The 13,916-nt window shown below is 49.6% G+C and overlaps 1 protein-coding gene across 4 annotated transcripts; it reads left to right on the top strand.

The window, feature by feature from the left end:
- Positions 1-850: 850 nt before the first annotated feature.
- COPS7A (COP9 signalosome subunit 7A) lies at positions 851-7,250 on the top strand. 4 transcript variants are annotated; one of them, XM_082635559.1, is made up of 8 exons: positions 851-996; positions 1,451-1,655; positions 3,541-3,616; positions 3,855-3,943; positions 5,030-5,232; positions 5,875-5,980; positions 6,090-6,241; positions 6,399-7,250. In XM_082635559.1, exons 2-8 carry the CDS (start codon positions 1,494-1,496, stop codon positions 6,436-6,438), a joined length of 828 nt encoding a protein of 275 aa, XP_082491685.1. In that variant the 5' UTR covers positions 851-996; positions 1,451-1,493; the 3' UTR covers positions 6,439-7,250. The 4 variants fall into 4 exon arrangements, with proteins under 4 accessions (XP_082491685.1, XP_082491684.1, XP_082491687.1 ...); XM_082635558.1 differs by having other exon boundaries at positions 851-1,082; XM_082635561.1 differs by having other exon boundaries at positions 852-969.
- Positions 7,251-13,916: the final 6,666 nt, after the last annotated feature.

The following is a 13,916-nucleotide window of genomic DNA, read 5'->3' as shown; positions in this document are numbered from 1 at the left end:
GGTATGAAATAAAAAACACTATAGAAATGTTAGTTTTTTTTTTTCCCCCTAAAGTATCACGGTGAATTGGAAAGTTGGCTCCAGGTTTGAAAAGACATGGGCTCCAGGGAAAACTCTGAATTCTTATGAGCCTCAATTTTCTGATCTATAAAATGAGAATAACAATATATGCCTTCCCTCCACCTAGTGTTTTTTTCCTTCCCGGGAATTAAAAAAGTCAATGTGTAGGAAAGCATCACCCTATAAGTACATGTTGTAATCATGACAGATGGTGTTCTGGAGTCACAGTGGGGATGCTGTAAAGTTACGAGGATTCAGTGGGATACATTTTTAATTTTAAAAGATGCCTGAACTACAGTAAGCATTCGATACATGCTAGCTATTACTATTTCCTTTACTGTTTCCACTCTTTTCTCTAGATCCTCCAAAAAAATGAGTGGTTGCGCTACCCAGGTGACCTCTGCTGCTCAACTTCTGTTATTGATTGTCCCTGTCCTCTCTCCTCCTCATCCCACCAGGCTTTTTTCCTCCTCCCCCTCTCTTTCGATCACAGCTTTCCTCTCGCCTCAGGCACCCCGTGCAGCCAGATGTCCAAATCTCAAGCAGCTTAGAACTGCCGGGACCGGCCTGAGACCTGGAGTTCCCTCCGCTTTTAGCGTGTAGCACTCTTCCAACAATAAAGTTTTATTGAAAAGAGCCGGAAAAAAGGCGCCCGTCCTTCTTTCTGCAACAGCCAATCAGAGAGCAGAATGCCTACTTCGCTCACGGGAGCTTCAGCAGTCAGAGGCAAGGGCGGGGCATGTCGCTCCCGAAGCCCGCCCCGTAAGAGCGGAAGTACGGCCGGAAGCCAGCCATAGAGTTTAGGGGCCAGAGCGGCCCTGCAGGGAGTTGGCAGGAAAGGCTGGTAACAGCTGCCGGAGGTGACGGAGCGGTGGCCCCGCCCGGTGCGCTGGAAGACGAAGCTTCCAGGTAGCTGTCCGCAGAGTCTGACCCAGCGTACGACGGGGCAGCCGGCGGGAGCCCACGGTCCCTGGGCGGCCTCTTTAAGGGAGGGGGCGGAGCCACGTGGAAGGATCCCGAGGGTGAGGTCACGTGGTTCGGGGCACGTGCGGGGCACAGTGGCGATTTGAGGGAGCGTCGTCGTTGGGGTGCACACTGTGTGACATCCCTCCCCCCACTAAGACCTGTGCCGTGGGGTTCAATGGGGTGCACTGGTGGGACTTGGGGATAGGCCCAGGGATGGGGGAGGTGGGCGTGGCAACCCTGTGTCAGCCAGGCTGCCATCGAAGTGGCCGAATTTAGGATTCCTAGATCCAAGTGTTAGACTGCTCCATCTCTGATTCCTCGTTGCAAAAGTGGCTCAGTCCCTCTGCAATAGAGGTCCTAGGCCTTGTGCTTTCCATCCTCCCCAGTTCAGGAACCTCCAGCTTCACATCCTCTTTCCTTGCAGCTCCAGACTTCCTGAGCCCAGGTACCCCCAGCTCAGTGCAGCCATGAGTGCCGAGGTGAAGGTGACAGGGCAGAACCAGGAGCAATTTCTGCTCCTGGCGAAGTCGGCCAAGGGGGCAGCGCTGGCCACCCTCATCCACCAGGTGCTGGAGGCCCCTGGTGTCTACGTGTTTGGGGAACTGCTGGATATGCCTAATGTTAGAGAGGTGGGTTCTTGGCCTGGATAGCACCCAGGGAGGCTTGGGGCTAAAGTTTGAATTTGAGAACGGGTGGGCAGGGCTCATTCTGCAACCCCATAACCATTCAGTTGAACAAGAATATGGTGATTATTAACTGGCATCATGCAGAAGTAAGTCGGCAAGTAAACCTCTTAATTCCCCTTTGGAGATGAATGATCTGTAAAACCCAGTATTTTTCATTTTTAAGCAAAAGAGCCTGTGATTCAGAATAGGAGACCTGATTCTAGCCTGTCTCCATCAGTGTCGTAGCTCTTAATAATCATATTGCCTTGATCAGGTCACTTTTATTTTAGGGCCTAAATTTTCTTTTAAAAATGGACCTGAGGGCTTCCCTGGTGGCGCAGTGGTTGAGAGTCCGCCTGCCGATGCAGGGGACGCGGGTTCGTGCCCCGGTCTGGGAAGATCCCACATGCCGCAGAGCGGCTGGGTCCGTGAGCCATGGCCGCTGAGCCTGCGTGTCCAGAGCCTGTGTTCCGCAACGAGAGAGGCCACAACAGTGAGAGGCCCGCGTACCGCAAAAAAAAAAAAAAAAATGGACCTGATACTGCCCCTCACTATTGTTGTAGAAATCAGATGAGATTATGGGAAAGTATAAAGTCTGGTATAAGTGGAAGGAATGAATGTGAAATTGGCATGACCTGTTCTCTCCCGTTTGCACCATATGCTAATTCACTTAAGTTTGATAAAGTAGAAGTTATCTTTTTCCCAAAGACACATGGCAAGATGCTAGGAACACAGCAGAGAGAACTGTTCACACAGAAGCGGCAGAGTTAAGAGTTTAAAGTCCAGAGTGAGTAGGTTGCCAAGATGTGTGACACCAGCCGAAGCCCTGAGATGCTATGACAGTGGTAGGTGGACAACTATGAGTTAAGGTTTTGAGTGCCAGTCATTGAGTTAATGAATTTAGCCTTTCGGAATCCTGGTCCAAAGAAAACTGGCTGCCTTCTTTCCCTGCTTTTCTCTGCAGTGGAATTAAAGAGAATCAGGGTGAAGAAAAAGAAGTATGTTTTGGGTGCCTGTTTAGCACTCTGCTAGTCATCTGGGAATACCAGAAAAGTACAAGACCCAGTGCTCCCCTTCTGAAACTTACATTCCAGTTGCAGAGAGAAGGTGAATGGATATCCATGTGTAAATCATTTATTTAGCAAGTATTTATCAGCAGAGCCAACTACATGCACAGCTCTGCTAGACCTAAGTGGGATACCAGAGACCACATCTGTAATCTTGTTGAAAAGAAAGCTGTTCTTAGGTAACAACCTCAGGTGGGCTCCGATTGACCAAGTGGGTGATCAGTGGGAGGAGAGGAGGTCTGGGTGGGCTGGCTTGGGTGACGAAAGCTCCCGGGGGAGGCCGGTCTGAAGCAGAGGCCACTAATCCCAGTGCCTGCTCAGTTCGTGCAGCCGTGAAGGGAGGGAGGCTGAGGCAGAAGTCTTTGGTGAATTGGGGGGGTACAGCAGATCCCCTAAAGGTATTCAAATTCAGAAATGCTAAATATACTCTAAGGACCAGACAAAACAGTTTGCAATGGTTGGGGGGTGCGCGTGGTGTGTGTGTGTTAGATACTAAACACTGAAAGTTTTCAACTCTGAATTTAGGGTAGGAATTGGAGGCAGATGGAGCAAGAGGGCATTGCGGATTGGGGGGATAGTGTAAACAAAGGCCTGGAGGTGGAAGTGAGGCCTTCCTGTGGGGAGAGTGATCAGAGAGGCAGAGAGTTCCTTTCGGTGAGCTGGGAAGCTAATGTTGGAGGGGAAGGCTGGGGCCAGAAGGTGGAGCTCAAACTGGGTAAGGCTGGGAGGGTGGAGAGAGAGGCCCTTCCTGTCACTTCTTCTCTCCCATCATGTTCTCACAGCTGGCTGAGAGTGACTTTGCTTCCACGTTCCGGCTGCTCACGGTGTTTGCTTATGGGACGTACGCTGACTACTTAGGTAACAGGAGGGGCTGGAGGTCTGGAGACTGGAGGTGGGAGGAGGGCAGTTTACCGAGGGACTTAGAAGAAATTCCTGGGATACCCGACTTAGATCCCTTAAGTACACAGGGTCAGGGTCAAGACCTGAATTGGCATGGAAAACTCAAAAAAAAAAAAAAAAAAAAAAAGGCAAGGGAAGGAGGCTAGGGCTTTCCACAAATGTGAAATCAGGATTTCTTTGTCTTTTTTTTTTCTAGCTGAAGCCCGGAATCTTCCCCCACTCACAGAGGCTCAGAAGAATAAGCTTCGACACCTGTCAGTCGTCACCCTGGCTGCCAAAGTCAAGGTGAGTGACAGTCCCCCCAGTCCTGAGCCACAGAGAACCCTTCTGTATCTCCCTTCTCGAGGGTCCGTCTGAAGGGAATGGCACTTGGACAGCCTTTGACCACTGTGTTGCCCCATGCCCCTCCAAGGTCTGTGTCTGAACTCTGTTACCTGCGGCCTTTGGGGCTGAATATTATTCTCCTAGTTTTCTATTTTGTTTTTCTTTTTCAACCAACTTAAGTTCTAATTGAAACACCTTTTATGTTTGGGGTCAGAATAGCAACTAGGGTACCGCTCACTCTCGTTCAGCAGCCCCCTCTTGCCCCCGCTGTAAAGTCCTCCGCAAACGGCCGCGGCATCCAGAGCTGGAACGAAGCTCTCTCTTCTGGTGAGGTGCCAGCTTCTGTTTGCTAAAATAAGAAACACATAACCCAGGGTATTCCCTGGCAGTCCACTGGTTAGGACTCGGTGCTTTCACTGCGGTGGCCCGGGTTCAACAATCCCTGATCGGGGAACTAAGATCCCGCAAGCTGCGCGGGGCGACCAAAAAAAAGAAAAGAAAGAAATACATAACCCAGAAGTGTCTTTGTATATCCTGTTGGGTTCTGTTTTGGTTAACTATCCGCCTCCGCCCACCTGCGTCTCCCAGTTGTTACTGACTCTCCGGCATGCTCGTGGTTTTACTTAAACCAGGCTCTCTACTGCAAGATGCCTCTTTGGAGGTAGACGGAGTATAAATGGTAAACAGAGTAGCTCCAGACCTCTCCCACACCACATGCTCCCATTATGTCAGGCTCCTCTTGACCAGGTCCGTGTTCTGTCCTGAGCTGGGCCAGAGGATGGACATCCAGGCAGATGTCACCCTGGGGTGGGGGAGGGAACGGAGTAGGGCAGCATATGTCTTTTATTTAAGATTGTTCTTCTCACGTTGTTATTTCTCTGGTGGGAGTACTTTTATTTATTTTACCTTAGAACCAGCCTCTTAGAGGAGACGATTTAGGAGTAGGAGCGGAGGGTGGGCGGCGGGGGGGGGATGGAGGGAAGAAGAATCTCGGAAGCCCTTCTCTGCTGCGGAACCTCACAGCCCCAGCCCGCCCTTGGGCCCCAGTGTATCCCATACGCAGTGCTGCTGGAGGCCCTGGCCCTGCGGAACGTGCGGCAGCTGGAAGACCTCGTCATCGAGGCCGTGTACGCCGACGTGCTGCGAGGCTCCCTGGACCAGCGCAACCAGCGGCTGGAGGTCGACTACAGCATCGGGCGGGACATCCAGCGCCAGGACCTCAGGGCCATCGCCCGAACCCTGCAGGAGTGGTGAGACTGTGTCCCGGCGCCGTCCCCTCTCTGCTCGCCCCAAGAAAGGGAGGGGTGCTTTGGAGGGGGGCGAGTTGGGCTGGGCAGCAGAGGTGGAAGCCAAGAGGATGAAGGGGAGTGAGCTCGTTCCTCCAGAGGCTTCTGAGGGAGAAACAGAGTGGAGGAGGGCCTGGGGGGCAGGAGGCGGAAGGCGCGTCCTCGGTGTAGTAACCGGGGGAGGGAGGGGGTACTCTTGAGCGCACCCCCTGGGGTGTGGGTCACCTGTCTCCGGCTGCATGCAGCCCCCCGGTCAGTGAGCAGCCCTGTCCACAGGCCACAGGCCTCTCCCGCTTCTGTTTTCTGTGTTCTTGTCTGACTCGAGCTGGTTAAGACGCCTCCTCTTCTTCCTGTTTCGCCTCCCCACCCTGTTTTGGAGTTGGGAGTTCCTCCTCCCGTCTTGCACATCGCTCCGGGCGCTTCTCTCTCCTCCTGTATCTTACCGGAGTATAGTGCTGGCTCCTGGGAGTATTGTCGCGGGTGGCTCCCAGGCGCCCTGGCAAGGCTTCTGACTCAGACGGGGGTCTGGATGGCCAGACTTGGGGGTGTCTACGAGTGTCTCGTGAGCCTGATCACAGCCCTCTCTGCCGACCCTCGTTCCCGCAGGTGTGTGGGCTGCGAGGTGGTGCTGTCAGGCATCGAGGAGCAGGTGGGCCGCGCCAACCAGCACAAGGAGCAGCAGCTGGGCCTGAAGCAGCACATCGAGAGCGAGGTGAGCAGGCGGGCGTCCCGGGCAGTGACGGCCGCAGGCAGAGCGGGTGGGCAGGGGCTGGCAGGTTCTGGAACCTTCCTCCATCTCCCTGCTCCTTTCATCCTGGTAGGTCGCCAACCTGAAAAAAACCATTAAAGTCACAACAGCCGCCGCCGCCGCGGCCACGTCTCAGGACCCCGAGCAGCACCTGACGGAGCTGAGGGAACCGGCTCCAGGCAGCAACCAGCGCCAGCCCAGCAAGAAAGCCTCGAAGGGCAAGGGGTGAGCGGCTGTGGCGGGAGCCGCCGGCGTCCCCGGTGCCCTGCTGCTGCTTCCTCGTCCCTTCAGTCACCTGCGTGGGGGTCGGGAACGGGGGGGGGGGCTTGCGGCGCTGAGGGGGTTCTCTGCAGCCTCTCTCTCTCTCTCTTCCCCTTGCCAGGCTCCGAGGGAGCGCCAAGATTTGGTCCAAGTCGAACTGAAGGGACTGTCGTTTCTTCCGGGATGTGGGGTCCTAGCTGCCTGCCTGCCCCTTAGGAGTCCTCAGAGAGCCTTCCCGTGCCCCTGGCCAGCTGATAACCTAGTTCGTGACCCGTCACCTCCCTTCTCCTCTCCCACACCCCCAGGCGTAGGCCACACCATCTCTGGGCGGGGAGGCAAGTACAAGTCATGTTTTTGTTGGTACTTTTCGTTTCATGGAGCTTTCTTGTGTGTCCCATTGTCCCCTCTTCCTCCCTGCCACGCTCCCTCCCCTATTTCTTTAGGAGTCGGCGTCTGTCCCTGTTTATTATAGTCACTGAGTGGGTGGGGCTGCCGTGTCTCCAGCATAACCCACACGTGATCCCTTCCCCCTCCTCCGCCCCAGCCCTGCATGCCCCGCCTCCTGCCCACCGGCCTGTTGGGGCAGCATCTGAAGAGCCATAGGGCTTCCACCTTTATTCCCACCCTGAGAGTTCTGGGAGCCATGCTAGGAGGCACTGGACACTCACAGCCTAGAATCCTGTCACTCTGCAGTTGTTTCCTGTCCTCTCTCCTCCCCTTGGGTCCTGGGAGTGCTGCTGCTTCAGTGACCCCAGAGCCTCAGGGCAGCTGTTTCTCCAGCTGTTGCGAGATGGTCCTTTCTTGGCCCTGGCTGTCTTAGAAAGCCTGATGGCAATCCTGGAAGGATTTACACTTCCTTCTGTGAGTTTTGTGGGGAAGGGAAGGGGATATAGATTGTATAAAAAGAGTATATATACGTATATCTATATATAACATGACACAGAAATAAATCTATGAGAAGTCTATCTACAAACACGCCCTGAACTGGGTATCTTCTGTCTTTGGTGTTTGTGGATGGGAAGAAGGCTCATTCTCAGTCCACTGTAAAGCAAAGTGCTGGAAAGACAAAAGAACCAGGTACTGGAGACCTAGATCGTGGGCCGTTTGACTTTGGCCAAATTGGCTCAGTATCTCGGCATTCTTTAAGAAGCAGTGGATGCTTACCGAGCACCAGCATGTGGTAGGCTCTGGAGGTCCAAAGTGACGGGCACTGTCCCTGCTCTCAAGGAGCTTGAGTTCAGTCTGTTTCCTTCCACCTTATAGAATTGTGGGCGGAAGAGTTGATAGTAAACTTCAGTTTTTGCATCAGTACCACACAGGACTCTCAGATCTCAGTAAGAAGCAGCAGTCGGGCTCCTGTCCCCGTCCAAGGCAGAGCATCCGAGCAGCAAGCTGGGAGGATTGGTCTTGGCTCGGTGCACTGCTGCGCACGCCCTAGAATTGGGAAGCTCTAGTGTAAGGGACAGCTGCCCCCGCCAGCCCCCGCCCGTGCATGAGAGGCGATTGCCTCCTGAGGGTCCCAGTGTTGACCGAGCTGCCCTCCCGAACTTGTGCTGTCCTCTAGGTGGAGATGTAGGACAGACTCTTTACTGGTCCTGAAGGTGTCAGTTGTAGAATTGGAAGTGGGGGTAGATCCTGAGTTTTGAGTTTGAGTTTTCGGTTAAAAGTGGGCCGGGTGAGCCAGTTATCTTGCCGGGCAGTGGAGACTTAATGGGACCAGTCCAGTGGGCCCTGTCTCGGGAATTGACATGTTGGCCTCTCGCTTTAGCTTTGGCCTAGACTAGCCTGTTGAGTCTGTTGCATCTTGAGTCTAAGTCTCTGAAATAAACCCCTTTTTCCTCCCACACTGTCCACTGTGCAGAAGTCACTAACTCCTGGTGCTTCGAGCCTGTGCCCCCTTTCTCTGCCCAGGCCCCATTTTTCCCTTGAACTTCAGTATCATTTTCCTGTAAGCTGCTTCCAGCCATGACTCCACAACTGCCCTGATCTGTCTAGTGCCGGCCTTCAGTGGGTGTCTCTACCATCTGGTGTGGGCTGGGCTGGGACTGCCTGGTCCTCCACCCAAAGAGGGAGGAGGGGCTGTTCACAGCCCCAGGGACATGAAAATGCAATTTGTCTTTGATTTACAAGGACAGGGCTCTTGGCTCCCAAGGCTTGGAGATGGGGGAGTGGATTATTTGTGGGCTGTTTTTGACCATGGAATTCGGTTCAGGATTTAGGGGTTCCGTGCATAACCAAGCCTAGGGCACCAGGAAGATTCTCCCAACCAAAAGTCCTATCAGCGCTTGCACATTCTCACATGCTGATGCCTGCTGTACAGCAATCTCAGAGGAGCTCAGGGTTGGACCACTGTGGTAGGGAGGAAGAGGAAGAGAACTTGCCTTCCTGTGAATTCAGAGTTCATGCACATGAAACAGGTGACACAAGGTGAAGACGAAGTCTCCATAGCTAAAAACCACAACTGGACTGGGGTGCACCTTTATGCACAAGAAGAGCAAAGGCAATGTCTCACGCGATCCTGTTAAAGAGAGGTCAGAAATTCTCTGCTTAGGTTCAACTTCCAACATGGGTGGAGAGAAGGGAGTTCAGCAGGGCAAGTCTAGGCAGTGTATGAGTTCTCTTGCTGTGTAACAAATTACCCTGAAACTTAGTGGCTTAAAACAACACACATTTATTATCTCAGTTTCTATGGTCCGGGAATCGGCACAACTAAGTTGAGTTCTCGGCTGAGTTTTCAGGGTCCCTCCCGGGGCTACAGCACCGTGTTAGCGAGGGCGTCTCATCTCAGGGTTCCAGTAGGAAGGACTTACTTCCGGGCACACCCAGGGATTGTCAACAGGGTTCATCAGCTCTAGGTGGTCAGACTGAGGACTTCATTCCCTGGCTGACTGTATGTCAGAGGCAGCCCCATTCATCAGAGCAAGAGCCAGAGAGAATATATCAGCAAGGTGAAATCACAGACTTTTGTAACGTAATCACGGAAGAAACATCCCATCAATTTTACTAGTCACCAGGTTCAGCCTAGTGACTGTCAGAAGGCAGGGATCACTGGAAGGCATGTCAGAAGTTTCCCACCTCAGGCAGTGTTTCTTTGGTCCACCGGCATCAGAATTATCAGGGGAGCTTTTGAAAATGCATATTCCCAGACCCCAGTTCCTATTGAATTAGAATCTCTGGGATTGGACTGGAAATGGGACTTCACTACCCTCACTGACTCAGCGCTGAGCTGTGATGTCCCATTTATATAAGCAGACTTGCCCAGATTAGTGCCACCTTGGATCAGCTGAAAAGGCTTCTACTGCAGGGCCTTGGAGGACGGGTGAGGAGGCCCTGGGTCACCATCTGGAAGAGAATGATGCGCAAAGGTGAAACTTTGAGTACACGGCGAGAGAGAGGACTTGTCCTGTCTTCTGAGGTTCTTAAGTATATTGTTATATAATTAAAAGTGTGATAGGTACTAAGAAGTATAGGGTGACATGAAAGCGCTTACCAGGGTATCTACTTGCCTGGGGTCAGGAAAGCCTCCTCCGAGGATGTGACCTTTACATTGAAATTAGAAACCCAAGTAGCAGTTAACCTGATAAAGGGGAGGGAGGATGAGCAATCTGAGTGGGAAGAAAAGTGGGATGAAGGCCTAGAGGCAGAAAGGTTCCATCCTGTGGACTACCGCAGCTCCCCTAATGTGAAACGTGTAATGTGGGGCATGCATGGGGAATCCAGTCCTATACTTGTACTTCAATCAATTGGTAAATACATCTTGACTGAAAAATCTGAAATAATACAAACCATAATGCATATATTATACTTCTGGGCATTGGGATTTTGGGTGATTTTTGTCTTTTTGCCTGTCTCTATTTTCCAATATTTCTATGATAATTTCTAATAATAAATAATATTATTTATTACTAATAAATAATATTTATTAAGTGCTTACTGTGATCAAGCACTGTTCTGAGTGCTTTATGTATATAAACTCATTTAATACAACAACATTCTGAGATTAATATCACCATTATCCCTTTCTAAAGATGACAGAAGTGGTACAGAGAGGTTATGTAACCTGCCTAGGGTCACACAGATCGTAAGTGGAGAAGGCACACACCACCCTGTCTCTCTCATGCTACTGGACAGAATGCATGGAGCAGTTACCCGAGATCTATGGTAAATAGTAAACAAAGTAGGGAATTCCCTGGCAGTCCAGTGGTTGGGACTTCATGCTTTCACTGACGAGGGCCCGGGTTCAATCCCTGGTCGGGGAACTGGGGTCCTGCAAGCCACGCGAATTCAAAGTTCCACTAAACCGGTGGTGAGTTTACCATTTCCCCCCACCTCCAGTGTTGCCCAGATTAGACTCAAAGACAGCCCAAAACCTAGAAGTGTACATGAGGTGTGAACTGAAAGAGCTCCCTTTGGAGTCTTCTATTGCACATCTAGGGAGCAGAAAGGGACTCCTAAGGGTCAGAGATTGGGGAAATCCCGTTTTTCTTTTTCCCGTCTCCCACCTCCAGCCCCAGGGAATACCATGGTGGTGGCAGCACAATGACAGCAACGGTGGCCTGGCAGGCACCTAACTCTAGGGAGGAGAACCCTTCTCTCTGACCACAGGAGCTCTGGTCCCAAAAATGTGAGGCAAATCCCCTCTGCTTTTTTCTTTCTCTGTTCTCTTGATGCTTGGCCCAGACACACAGTGAGAAATGCCCAGCAGAGTAGAGAAACTAAAGCCCCGACTTTGGGCCAGAAGACTGGGAAGGGAAGCCCCAGAGAACCAGAAAGTGTCAGGATATTGCAGAAAGGAGGGAGATCAAGAGAACAGCCCCATTGAGCTCTGTGTGAACTCCTGGGCTCACCTGCAGAGTGAGCATGAATCTCACCTAAACAGCTTAACTGAATGGGGTTTTCAGTCTCTTAGGCGTAATACGTGTGACAACTACTACAACACAAAGGAATGAAAGTACAGGGACCTGGGGATGGTCAGGTTTCTACACTTAAAAGGAATTGGTGAGGGCTTCCCTGGTGGCCCAGTGGTTTAGAGTCCGCCTGCCGATGCAGAGGACACGGTTCGTGCCCCGGTCCGGGAAGATCCCACGTGCCGCGGAGGGGCTGGGCCCGTGAGCCATGGCCGCTGAGCCTGCGCGTCCGGAGCCTGTGCTCCGCGGCGGGAGGGGCCACAGCAGTGAGAGGCCCGCGTACCACAAAAAAGAAAACAAAACAAAAAAACAAAAGAAACTTTGGTTTTCCAAGAAGACATAATTCTAAAATGTCTCTGCATCTAACTACAGAGCTTCAAAATACATGAAGCAAAAACTGATAGATATCAAGGAGAAAATGAACAAATCCACAATTATAGTAAAAGAGAAATGTCAAAACTGCTCTCCCAGTAATCAACAGAACAAGTAAACAGAAAATCAGTGAATATATAGAAGTATATAGAACTGAATGATGCCATCAACCAACAGGAACTAATTGAAATTTATAGGACACTCCCCAACACAGCAGAAAACCCTTTTTTTCCCCCAAGTGCACTTGGAACATTTATTATACCAAGATAGACTATATCCTGGGTCATAAAACAAACCTCAGCAAATTTAAAAGACTTAAGGTCATACAAAGTATATTTTCTGACCATAATGTAATTAAAACTAGATATCAATAACAGAAGGAGAACAGGGAAATTGCCAAACACTTGGAAACTAAACAACACACTTCTAAACCCAGAGATCAAAGATGTGGTCTCAAGAGAAATTAGAAAATATTGTGAACTTAACAAAAAGGAAAATATAAAATATCAAAATATGAGATGCATCTAAAGCAGTGATTATAGGACAAATTATAGTATCAAATTCTTGTATTAGTAAAGAAGGTCTGAAGTCAACAATCTGCACTTCTACCTTGAGAAGGTACATAAAGAAGAGCAAAAATAAGCAGAAAGCAAGTAGAAGGAAAACACAAGAGCAGAATATAATGAATATGAAAACCAAAAAAGAAAAAAATTGGGACTTCCCTGGTGGTCCAGTGGTTAAGAATCCACCTTCCAATGCAGGAGACGTGGATCTGATCCCTGGTCGGGAAACTAAGATCACACATGCCACAGGGCAACTAAGCCTGTGCACCGCAACTACTGAGCCCACATGCCACAACTAGAGAGAAGCCCACACGCTGCAACGAAGAGCCCTCACGCACCAACTAAGACCTGATGTAGCCAAATAAATAAATATTTTTTTAAAAAATCAATGAAACAAAAAATTGATTCTTTGAAATGATCAATAAAATTGATAAACCTCTAGCCATAGTGACCAAAAAGAAAAGAGAGAGAAAGAGAAAGAAAAGAGAAAAGATACAAATAACCAATATCAGGAATAAAAGGAGATATCACTGCACACCCCACAGACATTAAAATGTTAGTAAGGGAATACTACAAATAATTCTACACACAAATTCAACAATTTAGATGAAATGGACCAAATCTCAAAGTTACAAGCTACCAGAACACAACCAAGAAGAGAGATGTAAATATAAATGTACGACTATAAAACTTTCAGAAGATAGCAGAAGAAAATCTTAGTTACCAGGAGTTAGGCAAAGTGTTCTTAGATATGACACCAAAAATATGATTCATAAGAGAAAAAGGTGGTAAGTTGGACTTCATCAAAATTCAGAACTTTTGGCTTCCCTGGTGGTGCAGTGGTTGAGAGTCCGCCTGCCGATGCAGGGGACACGGGTTTGTGCCCCGGTCCAGGAAGATCCCACATGCCGTGGAGCAGCTAGGCCCGTGAGCCATGGCCGCTGAGCCTGCGCGTCCGGAGCCTGTGCTCCGCAGCGGGAGAGGCCACAGCAGTGAGAGGCCCGCGTACCGCAAAAAAAAAAAAAAAAAAAATTCAGAACTTTTGCTTTGAAAAAGACCACACCAAGAAGAGGAAAAGATAAACTAAAGAATGGGAGAAAATATTTGCATATCCCTATCTAACAGAAGACTTCTAACTGGAATATACAAAAATCCCTTAAAACTCAACCGTAAGAAAATAACCCAATTTTGAAAAAAATGACTGAAGGACTTAGACACTTCATCAAAGAGGCTATAATGATGACAAATAAGCACATGAAAGGATGTTCAACATCATTAATCATCCGGGAAGTACAAATTAAAACCATGGTGAGATGTCTATAAATATCTCACTGTGAATAAAAGAATACCCAGACACCTAATATAAAAACTGACAATACCAACTGCTCGCAAGGATATAAAGCAACTGGAACTCTCTTACATTGCTGGTGGGAATGCAAAATGATGCAGCCACTCTGGGAAACAGTTTGGCATTTTCTCACAAAGTTAAATATGTACTTACCCATGTGACCTAGCAATCCCAAGCCATTTCACTCCTAAAGAAATTAAAACATGTTCACACACGTGTACATGATTGTTTATGGCACTCCTGTTCATAATTGCCAAAAACTGGAAACAACTGGAATGCTCTTTGACAGATGAATGGGTAAACTATAAACACACAGTAAAATAGTACTCATCAATAGGAGTGAACTATTAATACACACAACGTGAGTGCATCTAAAAGGCATTATGCTGAGTGTAAGAGCCACTCTCAAAAGGTTACATACCACAGGCAATACCTCTATTGTTGGTTTG

Source organism: Mesoplodon mirus (assembly GCF_964341445.2).
Source record: "Mesoplodon mirus genome assembly, chromosome: 11".
In the NCBI taxonomy this organism is placed as follows: domain Eukaryota; kingdom Metazoa; phylum Chordata; class Mammalia; order Artiodactyla; family Ziphiidae; genus Mesoplodon; species Mesoplodon mirus.
The sequence above is the reverse complement of the archived record's forward strand: the minus strand, read 5'-3'. Positions and strand labels throughout refer to the sequence as shown.